General features: G+C 41.7%; 1 protein-coding gene and 1 long non-coding RNA gene across 2 annotated transcripts in view; one reads left to right on the top strand and one right to left on the bottom strand.

Moving 5' to 3' along the window:
• The window catches only part of LOC147336563 (uncharacterized), a 420745-nt gene that overhangs the window by 263918 nt on the left and 137795 nt on the right, over positions 1-19032 (top strand). The gene's annotated exons all lie outside the window — the stretch shown is intronic.
• Positions 6798-17590, bottom strand: LOC147336579 (ribonuclease inhibitor-like). The gene is made up of 5 exons (XM_086265439.1): positions 17364-17590; positions 15443-15619; positions 11136-11312; positions 8419-8595; positions 6798-6975 (listed from the first exon to the last, which is right to left on the bottom strand). The coding sequence occupies exons 1-5, from the start codon at positions 17588-17590 to the stop codon at positions 6798-6800; spliced, it is 936 nt and encodes a 311-aa protein (XP_086121565.1).

Raw genomic sequence — 19032 nt, forward strand, 5'->3', positions numbered from 1 at the left:
GGTAGTGGTATCTGTACACGTGTTTGGCACAGTGTGTGGCGTGGAATACCAGACAAAAAGGTGTTGAGTTCATTCTCTGCTGAGGCGTCCAGCTGACACAGAGGCTGTTCCTTCTCCATGATGTCGGTGCACAGGGCAGAGAACACATAACTGTTATCAGTGTCAGCAAACATTTCACCCTTTGTGTTAAATGAAATACACAAATTCATTTTTGCCATTAAATCTCTGCCTAATAAATTCACAGGCGAATTTGGGATAATTACAAATGGATGATATGTGACTTATTCTGGTTTTGGGCCCCAACGTGTCTTTAGAGAATGAGTTTTAGGGCATTGCACTATAGTTCCATTAATTCCCATAGTGTTGATACACACAGAGGAAACAGGCCCATTATAGAATTTTCCAGACAGTGAACTTTTAGTGGCTCCACTATCCACTAAAAATGGGTATTTCTTACCATCTATTTCTACTTCTAATATGGGCAAGTGCTCTGTATTAGGGGACAATTGCAAATGCAGCATCGTGTGTAGTGCCTCACACTGCTGTCCCTTATTCTCACCTGGGCCTCCCTACTGGCGGTCCAGCAGGGGATTATCAGATGATGGGAAGAGATCATGGTGAGAATTGTAACGCACCCTTTCCCATTCTGATTCATGATCTGGGTGTCTGCGGCTGCTGGAAAACTGAGCTAAATTTGCACCTCTAGCTTGTCTACCTTGTGGGTTATAATGCGGGTTGTAAGGCTGCGGCCTAGGTGTGGAGCCATTATTGCGTGCTCCTTGTGGTTGCCAGTTACCTTGACTGGAAGAGCTCTGCTGACGCCTAGTGGCAGGAACTTGTCCTGCGTTCTGTGGTTGAGGCGCGTGTGCCCTGTTGGAGGCTGCAAACTGACACTCCCTAGACCAATGTCCTATCTTTCCACAGCAAAAACACACATCTCTACTCTTATCTTTCTGTCCTCTGAAACCTCCCTGCTGTGCTGGAGCAGGTGATCCTGCATACATTAGTTTCTCACTTTCTTCTGGATCTACAACATCAAAATTCAACATCATCTTAACACTTTTAGCTTTTGTGGTAGTAGGGAAAAGATCTGCACTGGCCTTCAGTTTTACAAGCTTTAAAAAGGCATCTTTACTCAGTTCGTAGAGATTATTAGTAGCTGTCACTTTTAGCAACTGAGAGCATTCAGGGTGGATATTGTTCAAAAAGGTAGTAATGAAAATCTGATCATTTCCATCCTCTGGCATGCATGTCTCGTTAGTCCAACAGTGCATAAAGCGTTTTATGAATACTAGGATAGATTCATCAGGCTTCTGTTTACACATAGTTACTGCATTTAAGTCAATTTTGTCTCTGGACATTGTTAGCAGGAATTTCTTTAGATTCTTAAAGAAATCGGTGATTTTGTCATCATTTACCCACAAGAACTCTGCAGTTGTGGATGCTTTATCATGCTTTGGATCTAATTCACCTATCTCTCCTATGAGTTGTGACTCGGTTACTCCAGGAATGCATTGACACAATATGTACCTGTAATCCGGACCACCCAAATGGTGATATCTGGTACTTCTCTGTAATGCAAAGACAAAGGCTGTAGGATTTTTAAGAGGATTGGGAAGCTCTTTAATAGTTACCACTAATTCTGAGATTTTAGGGGGCTGAATACAACACTGATCTCCTGTTATCATAAAGGGGTAAGTGTCATTGACGTCACTAGATTTTGATTCTGTTTGTTTACTACCGCGAGTGTTGGCGTAAGGACCTTTGTTTTTCTGGCTTTGTTTTTCCTTTTTTCCTTTTAGATAAGTCTTTATTAGAGTTCTGGTAATAGGTATTTCTTTAGCTACCTCTAAACCTCTAGCCACGATATCGTGGCGTTTCATGTGGGTGTCTATCGTGGACACTGCCTGATGCAAAAGTTTTTCTTCACAGTCGTCTAAATTGTTTTTCATAAGTTCCTCACATTCTTCTTTCAAAAGTTTTTCTCTTTTTCTATGTTCTGATAATTCTTCCTCGCGGCGTATATATTGATTTTCCTGATCTTGTTCAAAGAGATGGCTAAGATCCGTTGCATATGATTCGGGTTTTTCGTCACTTTCTTTTAAGCTGGTTAGATCAGAATGCTGACGTTGTTTGCGTGCAGCTGCTACAGCGACTATTAATTCGGTCTCATCTTCGTAAGGGAGTGGGGCTGTAGGCTGAACGGCTGAGCATGCAAGACTAGCTTTTCCTGCGGTAGGTTTATGTTCTATGCTAGAGCCTGCACTAGTTTTATTTGATGTTAAAGCATCTACACCTGGTTCCGGTCCCTTTTTCCATAGTGGTAACATTCGATGTATCACGTCGCGGCATTCTATCATATATTTTCTACAGGACTTTTTAAGCAGACTACTTTTCTTATCGCAAATGATATTCAACATTTCTACTGACCTGTTTTCTGGCGATAATCGTTCGGGATAGGGCTCCGGAAATGTAACACAAAGTGCACTGAGATTGTAGAAGTCTAGAAATGGATCTGCCTGTCAGTAATTTTCTATTTTGCCCACCCGCTGTACCTTTCCTATTTCTCTGCGTGTAAATGCATGCCTATTGTATTGACTTTTTTCCTGTTGTGGCCCGTCGGCCTTTACCCAGCTTATCCACTAAAAATCTCATGCATGCCTGAGCTAACTTATCATATTTTTCTTTTAGTAAAGAGGCTATGGCGTGCAAAGGATACTGGGCGCCTGGAGTCAGTTGTTGGAACATAAAAGTTATTTGATTCCTCTTTTCGAACACTGCAGGGGTCACGGTGGTTTCTGATGAGGTAAGAGAACTTATCATTATTGATTCTGATTTCGAGGTTCTGCTCCTTCTGAAGCATTTGCAGTGCAGAGACCATTAATAGTTTAAAATGTGCGGGTAGGTCGGGGGGTTTATATTGCAAAACTCTAAGGTTTCACCCATTCACTTCAACAGGAAAAAATGTTATCAACCACAACACAGATGTTGTGACATCTGTGACATCATAATATCCAGTTTCAGTATATGCAGAAAGAACCTTTGTCAGCAATTATATTCCTTTAGATGTTTTTGTGTACAGCACTCAAGCAGTTACTTCAAAAATTGTTGCTGTTGTTGTATAAACTCTGATTTTTCAAAACAGGTCATTGATGCATATCTGCACCGTGTCATTGAGAGACGAAAGGAAAGTAAGAAATGTCCTTTGCCTGCTAATTTTGATATAAAAAAAAAAAAACGTATTTACTGCTCTCTAACATTTTTGTATACTTGTGCAGAATGCTGCACACCTGCTCTGTTCAGTAGTTGCAAGCTCGTTGTTTTCTGGACAGTTCAGATGCCTCAACAAGGTATGTTGAAAGTTCAGAAGTGGTCCAAACAGTTGACTCCTTTCTGTTGCTGAGGAAAGAGTTCGGTTCCTTTAAAGAAGACTATATTTGAAAACACCCTAAGACGCATGGTACCTAAGTAAATCCAAATTACTCTGCACTTCCAATCCCACAGATGAAGTTCCCAGTTGAAGACATGTGGCTGTGCCCTGTGAACTTTGGTACGCACTGGATTCTTGTGGTATGTGTTCATATAGTTATTAATTTGCGTAATTTGTTGTGAAGCAGTTTCTTGCACAAAGTGTTTTTTTAAATACGTTTTCAGTGGCACAAACTATTGTAATTTTTTAATTTATTAACTTCTTCTTCAGATTGTCAACATTTCTGCACAGAAAATACTGCTCATAGACCCCATGGGGAATGAAGGTGTTTATGACAGGAAAATTCTGCGCAACTGGAGGTATGCATGATACTGAGGTATTATTCTTAGATAAAACATTTCTTGTTTCATTACAAACATTTTTGTTCAACTAGGAATTTTCTGAGGATGAGAGGGCATGAAGACACCATGGAGTGGCAGTTACAGACTATGCAACACAACAAGCAACAGGATTCCAGCAGTTGTGGAGTTTTAATGTTAAAGGTAACCCTTATTCAAATGATTCCATTTCTTGTTAGCTATAATTAAGACTTTAAGTGAATTTAAGTGAAGTGAAATTTATTTCGGTCAACAACAACAACACAAGTTATCATTTTACATAGAAGTACAGTAACAGTAACTGAAAAAGGAATAGGCTGAGGCTTTATGGATTATAATTATCCTATCCTTTACCTAATTAAGACTTTACATTCTAATTATGATCAATCTCACAGTTTGCAGAACACTACCTTGATTTTGGAGAGGTCAGTGAGGTGTCAACCACTACAGAGGCAGTTGTGCTGGAGAGAATGCAGATAGCTTGCACCCTACTTGAAAATCGAGGTAAGTCCAGTAAAGTCCTTATCACGTTAGAGTGTGTACTTCCATTTTAAATAGTGCTTTTCAAACAGCACAGTGCAAATAGTGCTCTTCAAACACTTTCAGATAAGACCCTTCTCAAAGTCTAATTTAAAAAATTCAGGAGAAAAATTTTCCTTGAAGTATATTTGGAAAAATGTACTATTACTCCACCTAAACTTGGTTTATCTGACCCAGATAGACTGCAGGTCATAACTTACCTGAAGTTAAGTTCACCTCAGGTCTCTGCTCCTCCTGCCTCACCTTCCCTCATCCACCTGCTGCCTCTGTGGAAGCTCCGCCAAAGCCACCACCAAACAACTGACTTATTTTTACACATCGACCAGCATCCGGCCAATCCACCACCTTTCATTGTTTATACCGTTACAAAACAAAAGTAAAAAAACCTCATCGGCTCATAAAAACGAAAAATCACCATCAGTATGCCCGATGGCCAGTCCAGCTATGGTCGTGCCATCAGTTAACCCTTCACGTGCCAGCTGTGACACGCGTGCCCAGGGTTGCCGACCCCTTCTCTAAAGCATCTGATTTGGATTCCTGAGATCAAATATATTTTCCTTTGGCTTTGTTTTCTTCCTGTAACACCGGACCCAAGAAACATAAGCTGGGCGAATATGGCAACAGCAGAACTTTTATTCAATACTGTGGTTTTGCATCAGGACACAGACACTCCCGCTCTCCCCTCCGACTGTCACTGCCAACATATAGAGACAATCAGTGACAGATCCCCAGCACACCTGTTCACCCCGCCCCTGCGCCGCCCCGGGAGCTCACCGCGTCACCCCTCCTCTGCAGCTGGCCAAAGACAACACCCACGCCACACTTCCCATTTGTGGCTTTAATGTAGTGTTACATCCTGTTTGTTTGCTTCCATCTGTATACATGTCCAGATTCACTGTTATGTTTCTATTCTTACATTGCTGTGTGATCACTGTTCCCTCTGCTGACTGATGTGACCTTTTGTATCTCACACTGATACTTGTCATATTTGTATCTGCGCCTAAAAGATAAAAAGTTTTCCATGCTAAAACACAGCTCCACCTCCTGCAGTTCTCCCTCTTAACCACTAGATGTCTCTGTTATCTAAATGAAGACGTGCAGCACAGCAACCACAGCAGCGCTCAGATCACACGTGTTCTGTTATTATGTATAAAAGCATGAAACAGGTGAGACAGGTGGGATCAATATTAATGTTGTGGAAATATATGAAAAAGCAACAGAAGAGTGAAAACATTTCGTGTTTCTAGAAAGATCTTTCAGCTCACAGCTGCTCACAGACTGTATTTACAAGTGACAAACTGCAACTCTACAGTACATCTACAGTATATATCAAATATATTCTGTATTCAAATCTATTGAGTGATGTTTGAAAGTCTTTCCAGGTGAGTTTGATCCAGGAGGGTCTGAAGCCAGAGTCAGACAGAGACTGTGCAGAGACTGTAGAAGGACAGAGCAGCAGCAGAGCAGTCCAGATACACTGATGATCCTCTGTCAGATCCAGAGGGACACACAGGGATGATGCTGGACTCTACATTGTGTCTGACAGTGGAGCTGTTCTCAGAGCAGTTCACTCTGCAGCACTGACAGTCATCTGCACTTCTTCTCATTCCTCTGTCAGTCACTGCTGGATGAAGCTCTCCTCTCCACCTCCCAGTAACATGGCCCAGTCAGAGCGTCTCTACACACAAGCTGCTGCTGCTTCAACCTCTCTGGATCATTAGGACACAGCTCCTCCTCTCTCAGCACACACACCGTCCTGTTTACCATCATCAGCTCCACCTGCAGAGAGAAGAAGGAAGAGCAGAGGAGATAAACGAGTGTTTCCAGAGACTCTTCATCAGCTGTCAGTCAGTGATGCAGCACATCCAGTATAAAGAGCAGCAGGGACTTCAGTGCTGGGACTGTACTAGGACTCATTGTTGCTTCACTTTCTCTAATCTTTGGATTTTTATTGAAGTTGATGAAAATGTTTTTCCCTCCTAGTTTGAGTCTGGACTTTCATTCATTAGAAGAACCTTGGTGTGTCCACTCTGAGCTCTGTAGGAACCCCAACAACAAGCCCAACAATCCAGATGGACGGTTCCAGCTGTTAACTGGAGGAATTCCATCCAAACATCTGCTCTCACTAAATTCTTCCTCACCTACAGACTGTGTTCTTCACTGCTTTAAACTTGGAAATGAATGCAGTCATTGGTCTGCGAGCTGCTTTGTTCAGAGAGCTGATTGGCTGTTGACAGTGTTTGATCAGAGCGTGTCAGCTGTTACTATGGTGACCATAAAGGTGAGAAACAGGAAGTGTTTGTGTCCAATCCTGAAGCCTGTCACCATTCTCCTCTCACAGCTTCACTGAGAAGCTGCAGCTTTACAGGAAACACTGGATCTTTGTTTCATACTGACTGTGTTTAGTACAATACTGCTGACAGCACCACCCACTCACTCCATCACTCTACTTACTCCAGAGTCTCCAGTCTGTAGTCTGGACTCTGCTGAAGATCAGACAGCTGCTTCACATCTGGATGCTTCAAGTTGTTTCCTCTCAGCTCCAGCTGTCTCAGATGGGAGGGGTTGGACTTCAGTGCTACTGCCAGATAATCACAGCTGATCTCTGACAAACCACAGAGCCTCAATCTGTATAAAGAATGAAAGATGTAAGTTTATTAGACAAAGTGTGAGCTTGAAATCATTCAGTGTTTCATCATCTGTTCAGAGCTGAAGAAGGTTCAGAATGTAGAAGTTTAGAAAATGGAAACTCCAAACAGCTGAAGCCAATAGGAAGCAGCTTCAAACAGGAAACTGTGCAGAGTTTCAGACTATATGTCCTGATGCAGCCAGTTGGATTTTGGAGATTTGAATCTCTGTTCTGTGACTAAGTCCTTGAATCATTTCTTCCAGTTGGTCCAACAAGACAGACTAAGTATTGGACATGTGTTGTGGCTCCATTAGGGGAGCTCCTAAATGTGATGTGATGGCCCCTCTGGGTCAGGTGTAAGCCATAGGTGTCAAACTCTGGCCAGTGGGACAAATTTGGCCCGCAGCCTAATCACATTTGGCCCGCGAAGCCATAAAAAATTACTATTAGAGCTGACCTGCCAGTATTATACAGTGCCTGTACTGCTAATACTACAATTCCCAGAATGCTCTGTTGGTGTTTTGGCGCGTCAGTCATGACAGGACCCATTAGCACCCTCTCCTCTGTTGACCATAGTCATAGCAACCATGAAAATACTGCCATGCTACCGATCCCAAAATGGGAAAAAAGAAATGCAGAAAACAGGAGCTTTCTGGACAGGTGGGAGAATATGATGAAAATTTGATAAATGATAAAATTTAATTCAGAAGGCTGCAAATACATTTTTTATTTAAGAAATGAATTCCACTGATGTGTTATTTAATGTGTGTAATATTAAGTTATATATATTGTTTAGTATTAAGCTTTGCTTGTTCCATATTCAGTTTTTCAGCAAAACTTGTTTGAGTCCATAAGAAAAGATTCCTTGTTATATTTGCAGGAAGATTTTTTTTCAATGAATATTAATGTTAGCCCGCGACTTTGATCCAGTTTTGAATTTTGGCCCACTGTGTGTTTGAGTTTGACACCCCTGATGTAAGCTTCCTAATACAGATTTGATATTCACAGTCTGCTTCATTCTAACCCTGAATGTCAGAGTGTTCCTCCTTCTCTTTCCCATCATTCATGCTGGCAGTGGAGGAGATTTGGATGTTGGACTATGTTTTTATGATGTGTGTATGTTTGTGTTGGACTGCTGTCTGCAAAGCAAACGCACATTTTTCTTTGGATTTCAGTGTCAGACAGACTTTAAGGTGGAATGAAGAGTTTGAGAGTTTCACAGTGAATTATCCAGTGGAGGATTTTTCTTCTTCTTTGAAGGTTTGAAATGTGAACATTGTTCTGCTGCAGTCAATGGACTAAACCAGAGAAGAAGAAAACAGACTTTACCATGAAGATCCTCAGTGTGGATCAGTATAATATCAGCCTGATGTCTGCAGTTTAGTGTCAGCACAACTTTCACATCATATTCATCTCAGCACAACTAAAACACGCTGACTGACCTCAGAGTTTCAAGTCCACATCCTGGACTCTCCAGGAAACCACACAGATGCTTCACTCCTGAATCCTGCAGCTTGTTGTTCCAGCTCAGGTCCAGCTCTCTCAGATGGGAGGGGTTGGACTTCAGTGCTGCTGCCAGATAATCACAGCTGATCTCTGACAAACCACAGTCCCACAATCTGTAGAAAGAATGAAAGATGTAAGTTTATTAGACAAAGTGTGAGCTTGAAATCATTCAGAGTTTCATCATCTGTTCAGAGCTGAAGAAGGTTCAGAATGTAGAAGTTTAGAAAATGGAAACTCCAAACAGCTGAAGCCAACAGGAAGCAGCTTCAAACAAACACAACAAGAGAAAAAACTCTGAATGTTTCACATTAAAGTCGTACATTTCTCATAAAAACAGGACAAACAATTGAAAAAGTCGTGTTTTTCCTTCCAGGAACAACAAGGCTTCACTTTTAAAGGTGAAGTGTGAAAGAAATGGACATATTTGAAGTCCAACACCTTTTTCCAGTCACATTATTAAAGCAGACAAACTACAAGCTCATTTTCATTCCAACAAGTCATCTTCTGACCTGGACTAACAACACTGGTCTCTATGTGCAGCTGGCTGTGAGACCAGTGCTCAGGGAGCGTCTACAAAGTGCAACACTGAAAGAACATCACACACTCATTTGCTTCCAGCACTTTCACACAAACATCTTCTGTCATTATTGTCACCAAACTCTGTGGATCCTTTATTGCAAATTCAAATGGGATCAAATGGTCAGACAAAAGAGGGTTATGAGGAAATATGATGAAATGTTGTGTATTAGCAGCAAGTTATTGAATCATTTTCCTCAGAAACCAAACAAAATGATTGACAAACATGTTTTTACAAACTCAGTGTTGGACTTGGATCAGCAGGATAAGCTGATGTTTAAAGGCATTTGAGTGTCGCTGTATGAGAGTCCAGTTATTACTCAATATTTATGGATGATGTTCTTTCAGTGTTGCACTTTGTAGATGCTCCCTGAGCCTCACAGCCAGCTGCACATGGACCAGCTGACATTACCCAGCATTAGAGGATAAAACAGTCAATGAGAGCAGCTAAACACACAAAGATGGAAACACAGAGCGTGGATCGTTCACTCGACGGCACGTACACGGACACGCCGTCGGGGCTGAAAGTGGACAGCTCACAGATCCTGAAGCTTCAGGTTTCATCAGTGTTACGACTGTTGTCGTAATTATATGTAAATTTGAGTGTGCAGTTATATGTAAATTTGAGTGTGCAGGTGCTCCTCCATGATTGGTGCATCCAGGGTGGATGGCTGGCAGCAGATAAGAAGATACCGCCAGGGACTGCCATGTCGTTCTTCCTTGGCCCAACCCAACCGGCAGACTATTAACTGTGTCACTATGTTGGTTAATGTAAGAGCATGTAGGGGTGGACCGCCTTTTTGTTTGATCAGTTTTCTCCTGTTTTTGTTCGGCAGGGAGGTAAGTGATTGTCGTTTGAGTTAGTTCTTTTGCGTAGGTAAGTTGTATTCATTCCTGAGATAGGCTACCTTATGTCTGTTGTTTTTTGCCTTGGGTTCACCCTGAAGTTATGATATGCTCCCTTCCTTTGTTTAACTGCACTCATTGTAAATAAATCACTGTTACAAAGTATTAAGTGTGTGACGTGCTGCTTGGGGTTGGACGGGGATGGATCACCCTTTATGTTGTGGTCTGGCCGCGCCTAGACGGGCCATAACAATCTGTCTCCAACCAAAACTGAGTGAACCAGCAGCAGAAGAAGATCCAAACTACGCTTTACGTTTGATGAACATCGTCATGAATTCTCTCTGACTTTGACGTTTACTTCCTGCACAGCTCTCTCTCTCTCTCAGTGTACTTCAAGAACAGTTTACCTTCAAAAATCTGTTTCCTGCATTATTCACTGCTTATTACGCACCAGTCTGCTGTTGTGTTCACTGCTGTCGGCCTCCCAAAACAAAGCCTCATTTCTGCTGTTCAATACTGAAGAAATTTAAACCTTTTAAAATGATGACAGATTACAAACTCTCAGCTGTGTCTGTAATCAAACCTCTGTAACTTTGCTTCACTTCAGCAGCATCAGCTCATGTTCACATGTTGATTCATGGTTTGCTTCAGTTTTTGATGGACTGCAGAATATTTTGAAGGTTATCTGCTATAAAAAGCCAGAACAGGAAAATCTGCTTCATGTGTTTCTGTTTGATCCTCAGTGACTTTGACACAAAGGCCTCTGCTGTGATGATCACACCTCTGATCAAGTCTCACAGTGTCAGCTTTGTTTTTATACATATGGATATGTGCTGAGAAATGATCAGAATTATAATATTTCCCACTGTCTGCTGTGTGCCGTGACCTTTGACCTGCTAAAGACAGTCAGCTGTGGATTATTCATTGTTGTGTCTGATACTTAGAACTGTGAGGAAGAACACTACACAGTTAATCAGGGTCCCCTCTCTCTGAATCAGGAAAGGTGGGCAGGCCGCGTGTGGGCCGCGGGCCATACGTTGAGTCTCACTGTTTGAAATGTGAACATTGTTCTTCTGCAGTCAATGGACTAAACCAGAGAAGAAGAAAACAGACTTTACCATGAAGATCCTCAGTGTGGATCAGTATAATATCAGCCTGATGTCTGCAGTTTAGTGTCAGCACAACTTTCACATCATATTCATCTCAGCACAACTAAAACATGCTGACTGACCTCAGAGTTTCAAGTCCACATCCTGGACTCTCCAGGAAACCACACAGATGCTTCACTCCTGAATCCTGCAGCTTGTTGTTGTAGCTCAGGTCCAGCTCTCTCAGATGGGAGGGGTTGGACTTCAGCGCTGCTGCCAGATAATCACAGCTGATCTCTGACAAACCACAGCTCTCCAATCTGTATAAAGAATGAAAGATGTAAGTTTATTAGACAAAGTGTGAGCTTGAAATCATTCAGTGTTTCATCATCTGTTCAGAGCTGAAGAAGGTTCAGAATGTAGAAGTTTAGAAAATGGAAACTCCAAACAGCTGAAGCCAACAGGAAGCAGCTTCAAACAAACACAACAAGAGAAAAAAACTCTGAATGTTTCACATTAAAGTTGTACATTTCTCATAAAAACAGGACAAAGACTTGAAAAAGTCGTGTTTTTCCTTCCAGGAACCACAAGGCTTCACTTTTAAAGGTGAAGTGTGAAAGAAATGGACATATTTGAAGTCCAACACCTTTTTCCAGTCACATGATTAAAGCAGACAAACTACAAGCTCATTTTCATTCCAACAAGTCATCTTCTGACCTGGACTAACAACACTGGTCTCTATGTGCAGCTGGCTGTGAGACCAGTGCTCAGGGAGCGTCTACAAAGTGCAACACTGAAAGAACATCACACACTCATTTGCTTCCAGCACTTTCACGCAAACATCTTCTGTCATTATTGTCACCAAACTCTGTGGATCCTTTATTGCAAATTCAAATGGGATCAAATGGTCAGACAAAAGAGGGTTATGAGGAAATATGATGAAATGTTGTGTATTAGCAGCAAGTTATTGAATCATTTTCCTCAGAAACCAAACAAAATGATTGACAAACATGTTTTTACAAACTCAGTGTTGGACTTGGATCAGCAGGATAAGCTGATGTTTAAAGGCATTTAAGTGTCGCTGTATGAGAGTCCAGTTATTACTCAATATTTATGGATGTTCTTTCAGTGTTGCACTTTGTAGACGCTCCCTGAGCCTCACAGCCAGCTGCACATGGACCAGCTGACATTACCCAGCATTAGAGGCGGCTGTAAAAAAATGGATTTTCCTATTTAAATGGTTTTAATTTGAATAAAGCGATGTTGATTCATTCAATCCTGAATCGATTTTTAATATAAATGTATTTTGCCAGAATCTCAGGTTAAAGCTCCCAAAAGTATTTCAACAACAAGCAAACAGATAAAACAGTAAATGAGAGCAGCTAAACACACAAAGATGGAAACACAGAGCGTGGATCGTTCACTTGACGGCACGTACACGGACACGCCGTTGGGGCTGAAAGTGGACAGCTCACAGATCCTGAAGCTGCAGGTGTCATCTGTCTCCAACCAAAACTGACTGAACCAGCAGAAGAAGATCCAAACTACGCTTTACGTTTGATGAACATCGTCATGAATTCTCTCTGACTTTGACGTTTACTTCCTGCACAGCTCTCTCTCTCTCAGTGTACTTCAAGAACAGTTTACCTTCAAAAATCTGTTTCCTGCATTATTCACTGCTTATTACGCACCAGTCTGCTGTTGTGTTCACTGCTGTCGGCCTCCCAAAACAAAGCCTCATTTCTGCTGTTCAATACTGAAGAAATTTAAACCTTTTAAAATGATGACAGATTACAAACTCTCAGCTGTGTCTGTAATCAAACCTCTGTAACTTTGCTTCCCTTCAGCAGCATCAGCTCATGTTCACATGTTGATTCATGGTTTGCTTCAGTTTTTGATGGACTGCAGAATATTTTGAAGGTTATCTGCTATAAAAAGCCAGAACAGGAAAATCTGCTTCATGTGTTTCTGTTTGATCCTCAGTGACTTTGACACAAAGGCCTCTGCTGTGATGATCACACCTCTGATCAAGTCTCACAGTGTCAGCTTTGTTTTTATACATATGGATATGTGCTGATAAATGATCAGAATTATAATATTTCCAACTGTCTGCTGTGTGCCGTGACCTTTGACCCGCTAAAGACAGTCAGCTGTGGATTATTCATTGTTGTGTCTGATACTTAGAACTGTGAGGAAGAACACTACACAGTTAATCAGGGTCCCCTCTCTCTGAATCAGGAAAGGTGGGCAGGCCGCGTGTGGGCCGCGGGCCATACGTTGAGTCTCACTGTTTGAAATGTGAACATTGTTCTGCTGCAGTCAATGGACTAAACCAGAGAAGAAGAAAACAGACTTTACCATGAAGATCCTCAGTGTGGATCAGTATAATATCAGCCTGATGTCTGCAGTTTAGTGTCAGCACAACTTTCACATCACATTCATCTCAGCACAACTAAAACATGCTGACTGACCTCAGAGTTTCAAGTCCACATCCTGGACTCTCCAGGAAACCACACAGATGCTTCACTCCTGAATCCTGCAGCTTGTTGTTGTAGCTCAGGTCCAGCTCTCTCAGATGGGAGGGGTTGGACTTCAGTGCTGCTGCCAGATAATCACAGCTGATCTTTGACAAACCACAGTCCCTCAGTCTGTATAAAGAATGAAAGATGTAAGTTTATTAGACAAAGTGTGAGCTTGAAATCATTCAGTGTTTCATCATCTGTTCAGAGCTGAAGAAGGTTCAGAATGTAGAAGTTTAGAAAATGGAAACTCCAAACAGCTGAAGTCAACTGGAAGCAGCTTCAAACAAACACAACAAGAGAAAAAACTCTGAATGTTTCACATTAAAGTCGTACATTTCTCATAAAAAGAGGACAAAGACTTGAAAAAGTCGTGTTTTTCCTTCCAGGAACCACAAGGCTTCACTTTTAAAGGTGAAGTGTGAAAGAAATGGACATATTTGACGTCCAACACCTTTTTCCAGTCACATTATTAAAGCAGACAAACTACAAGCTCATTTTCATTCCAACAAGTCATCTTCTGACCTGGACTAACAACACTGGTCTCTATGTGCTGCTGGTTGTGAGACCAGTGCTCAGGGAGCATCTACAAAGTGCAACACTGAAAGAACATCACACACTCATTTGCTTCCAGCACTTTCACACAAACATCTACTGTCATTATTGTCACCAAACTCTGTGGATCCTTTATTGCAAATTCAAATGGGATTCAAATGGTCAGACAAAAGAGGGTTATGAGGAAATATGATGAAATGTTGTGTATTAGCAGCAAGTTATTGAATCATTTTCCTCAGAAACCAAACAAAATGATTGACAAACATGTTTTTACAAACTCAGTGTTGGACTTGGATCAGCAGGATAAGCTGATGTTTAAAGGCGTTTGAGTCTCGCTGTATGAGAGTCCAGTTATTACTCAATATTTATGGATGATGTTCTTTCAGTGTTGCACTTTGTAGACGCTCCCTGAGCCTCACAGCCATCTGCACATGGACCAGCTGACATTACCCAGCATTAGAGGCGGGTGTAAAAACATGGATTTTCCTATTTAAATGGTTTTAATTTGAATAAAGCGATGTTGATTCATTCAATCCTGAATCGATTTTTAATATAAATGTATTTTGCCAGAATCTCAGGTTAAAGCTCCCAAAAGTATTTCAACAACAAGCAAACAGATAAAACAGTAAATGAGAGCAGCTAAACACACAAAGATGGAAACACAGAGCGTGGATCGTTCACTCGACGGCACGGACACGGACACGCCGTCGGGGCTGAAAGTGGACAGCTCACAGATCCTGAAGCTGCAGGTTTCATCTGTCTCCAACCAAAACTGAGTGAACCAGCAGCAGAAGAAGATCCAAACTACGCTTTACGTTTGATGAACATCGTCATGAATTCTCTCTGACTTTGACGTTTACTTCCTGCACAGCTCTCTCTCTCTCAGTGTACTTCAAGAACAGTTTACCTTCAAAAATCTGTTTCCTGCATTATTCACTGCTTATTACGCACCAGTCTGCTGTTGTGTTCACTGCTGTCGGCCTCCCAAAACAAAGCCTCATTTCTGCTGTTCAATACTGAAGAAATTTAAACCTTTTAAAATGATGACAGATTACAAACTCTCAGCTGTGTCTTTAATCAAACCTCTGTAACTTTGCTTCCCGTCAGCAGCATCAGGTCATGTTCACATGTTGATTCATGGTTTGCTTCAGTTTTTGATGGACTGCAGAATATTTTGAAGGTTATCTGCCATAAAAAGCCAGAACAGGAAAATCTGCTTCATGTGTTTCAATTTGATCCTCAGTGACTTTGACACAAAGGCCTCTGCTGTGATGATCACAACTCTGATCAAGTCTCACAGTGTCAGCTTTGTTTTTATACATATTCATCATCATTCATCATATTCATCTCAGCACAACTAAAACATGCTGACTGACCCCAGAGTTTCAAGTCCACATCCTGGACTCTCCAGGAAACCACACAGATGCTTCACTCCTGAATCCTGCAGCTTGTTGTTGTAGCTCAGGTCCAGCTGTCTCAGATGGGAGGGGTTGGACTTCAGTGCTGCTGCCAGATAATCACAGCTGATCTCTGACAAACCACAGTCCCTCAGTCTGTATAAAGAATGAAAGATGTAAGTTTATTAGACAAAGTGTGAGCTTGAAATCATTCAGTGTTTCATCATCTGTTCAGAGCTGAAGAAGGTTCAGAATGTAGAAGTTTAGAAAATGGAAACTCCAAACAGCTGAAGCCAACAGGAAGCAGCTTCAAACAAACACAACAAGAGAAAAAACTCTGAATGTTTCACATTAAAGCCGTACATTTCTCATAAAAACAGGACAAAGACTTGAAAAAGTCGTGTTTTTCCTTCCAGGAACCACAAGGCTTCACTTTTAAAGGTGAAGTGTGAAAGAAATGGACATATTTGAAGTCCAACACCTTTTTCCAGTCACATTATTAAAGCAGACAAACTACAAGCTCATTTTCATTCCAACAAGTCATCTTCTGACCTGGACTAACAACACTGGTCTCTATGTGCAGCTGGCTGTGAGACCAGTGCTCAGGGAGCGTCTACAAAGTGCAACACTGAAAGAACATCACACACTCATTTGCTTCCATCATGCAACCTGAAGAGGAAACAGAGATGCCTCCCCTTCAAAGTAAAAGCTGCTCCTTTTGGACACAGTATCAAAGAAAGTCTAAAGTATAACATAGAAAAGACAGAACAAAGTTTTGGTTGTTTTTAAATTGTGCAGAAATGAAACTACACTAAGCTCAATTATGTGACAGACATTTCATCCCATGTCAGTTTGGCCTCATCCTGGGCCGGATTATCCAGCACACACTCTGACCACAGGCCCAGGGGCCACGCACAGCTGGGCTCCATCCAAGAGACAGGAAACAAACCAACACAATAATAAAAAGCACTATGTGATCTTCTTACATCTTCAAGACAAACATAGTAAAAACATGAGCATATTTGTTTCCTGATAAAATGATGTGACAGGTAGAACAGAGTAAAGTGGTGGTGTTACAGCCTTTCTCCCCTCTGCTGCCGAGGCTGTTAGTCTCTCCCAAACTCAGCTACAGGACTTCCAAATGAATGAAAGCAGCAGAAGTGGCTTTACAAATGAAAGAGGAAGAGGAGAAGAAGAGGAGAGGGAGGCCACCCTGACCATCACTCCAGCTGAAAACATCACACTTCCATTAAAGTTGGTGAGGAAATGTTGAGCAGGATGAGCTGCTGGCTAATCTGGAGGCTGTAGCAGCAGCTCACAGTCACAGTGGATTTCCACTCATGAAAAAGCTCTGGTTGCTTCATTTCTCATCTCATATCAGAGACTTTAATGCTTCACTGAAGCTGTACTGTGATGCTTCCATATCCCAGTGAGGCCTCCATAATGATTTCAGCTGTTCTGTACACACACTGTGTGCCCTGTATGGCTCAAAGTCTCTGCAGCCTGTTTTTATCTGCTATCATCAGATCTTCATCATCCTCATTCACATCCCTCACACACTCTACAGCCTCATCAGCACTGACTTCATCTTCACTGACTGATGGAGCACAACATGAACCTGTGGAGGCTGAAACACTGTCCTGTCAAACATCTCCCCGTCACCACTCCACTTCTGTAAGCCTTTAAATGAACCCTGCTCAAGTCTGTCACTTCTGTTTGGAGCCAAAAGGAAAAACTGTTGTTCAGTCGTTTGGAAAGACAACATTTCTGAAAGCACTCAAACTTCTTCACATTTGTCTTCAGACACATCCTGAACATTTAGGAACTAAAGAAAGTTTCAAACATCAATCAAAGACATGAAATATAGAAAAACTACAACAGCCGCAGTCAGTGAACTCACCTCAGAGTCTCCAGTCGACAGTTTGGACTCTCCAGTCCAGCACACAGAAGCTTCACATCTGAATCCTGTAGCTTGTTCCAACTCATGTCCAGCTCTGTCAGATGGGAGGGGTTGGACTTCAGAGCTGAGGCCACAACTTCACAGTGAGACTCTGAGAGTCCACACTGAGTCAGTCTGTGATGATAGAAAATATAAAATGTGTTATTATAAAAGCAGAAAATCTGCATTATAAACACAGACTGAATGTATATGAAGACAAAACAGAGTGAGGTCATAATCTGATGAATCTGCTCTTCACATCTGTGCTTCAGCTCCTCTTACTGTGTTTGACATGACACAACGATTGAGTCTCTCTCAGACCTGCAGACTTTTAATGAGAATCTTTGTTTGGCTTTAATCTGCAGATGAAGGAGGAAGATGGTGTCACATTTAGGCTTCCATATTGTCCACAGTCTGTCACTGAGATCTGATCCAGAGTCAGAGTGAAGACACACATTTGGACTATTTCATGTTTTGTCTCCAGAACATTTTGAATGAGTTCAGCTCAGTGAAGAGTTCCAGGTGGAAAGAGGATCTCTGTTTGCTACCTGCTGTCAGGTACGACTGTTCACGTCCACACGCAGGAAAAACCTGCTGACTGTTACCAAACGGAGCAGAAATCTCATCACTGGACAATAATGATGAATGAACTCAGAGCTGCTGATATCAGATCTGATTTCAGGGGAACTAAACACAGAAATGATTGGCTCATTTTAGCTTTCTGAGCCATTATCTGCTGGTGTGTCGCTAGTTGGCAGAAAATGATTTGTATTCCTGTTCAGGGCTTCAGTGTTTATGAGTCCAGATCCAGGTGACAGCAAGTCAAAATGATGTTACCTGTCTGTGTCCAGCAGCAGCCTGTATTCACTTTGAATATTGTTATAACCTGACATGGATCCGTTTGTCTTTGATTGGTTTGTAAATGTCACTGTTTCCATTGGACCTGAGTGACGTACAAAGACAGAGAGGGAGAGAAAGGAGAGAGAGGATGGAGACAGCAAAGAGAGAGCAAACACAAACAGGTGAGAGTGGACAGGTGACAAAGGTCAGCAACCAATCAGAGAGCTTCTGTTTGACCCACAGTCACTGATGATGACTGCATATAACCAAGCAGTGTGTTACTCTGATATCAAATATGGATCCTGCTCTTATAATAATGATCATCAGATGATGTTATTGTGTTATTTTGTAGCTGAATACGATGTTTGTGTGATTATCAGTGAAAGAAGCAGTGAGGAGGATGGAGAGAGAGAGAGGACAGAGGGTGAAGTTAGAAACACTAAAAGGATTTTTCATGGATTTCATGGATGATTTGAGTGATTTCCAGCAGGACACTTAAACATGTCAGTGGACGTCCTAAAGAACATATTCACTGAAATGAAACGTGTCATTGAACAGGATTAATATCAGTGGAAACATGGTGGAAACAGCTGTGACTGCATGTGACACACTTCAAATCTGTTCTCCACTCTTGGATTTGGGATCCATGGAGCTGCTGCTGAGTCTGTACAATAAAGGAATGGTGTGGAAGGTTGCAGCGTACGGACACAAACACTTTGTGGTTACAATCTGATTTTATTTTCAACATTAAACTACTAACCTACACTGATCAATGATGTTAATGATCACA

This window comes from Aulonocara sp. 'chitande type north' Nkhata Bay, linkage group LG3 (genome assembly GCF_057382095.1).
Source record: "Aulonocara sp. 'chitande type north' Nkhata Bay isolate Kocher_YH1m ecotype deep benthic linkage group LG3, A_spYH_male_GT1.1, whole genome shotgun sequence".
Taxonomy (NCBI): domain Eukaryota; kingdom Metazoa; phylum Chordata; class Actinopteri; order Cichliformes; family Cichlidae; genus Aulonocara; species Aulonocara sp. 'chitande type north' Nkhata Bay.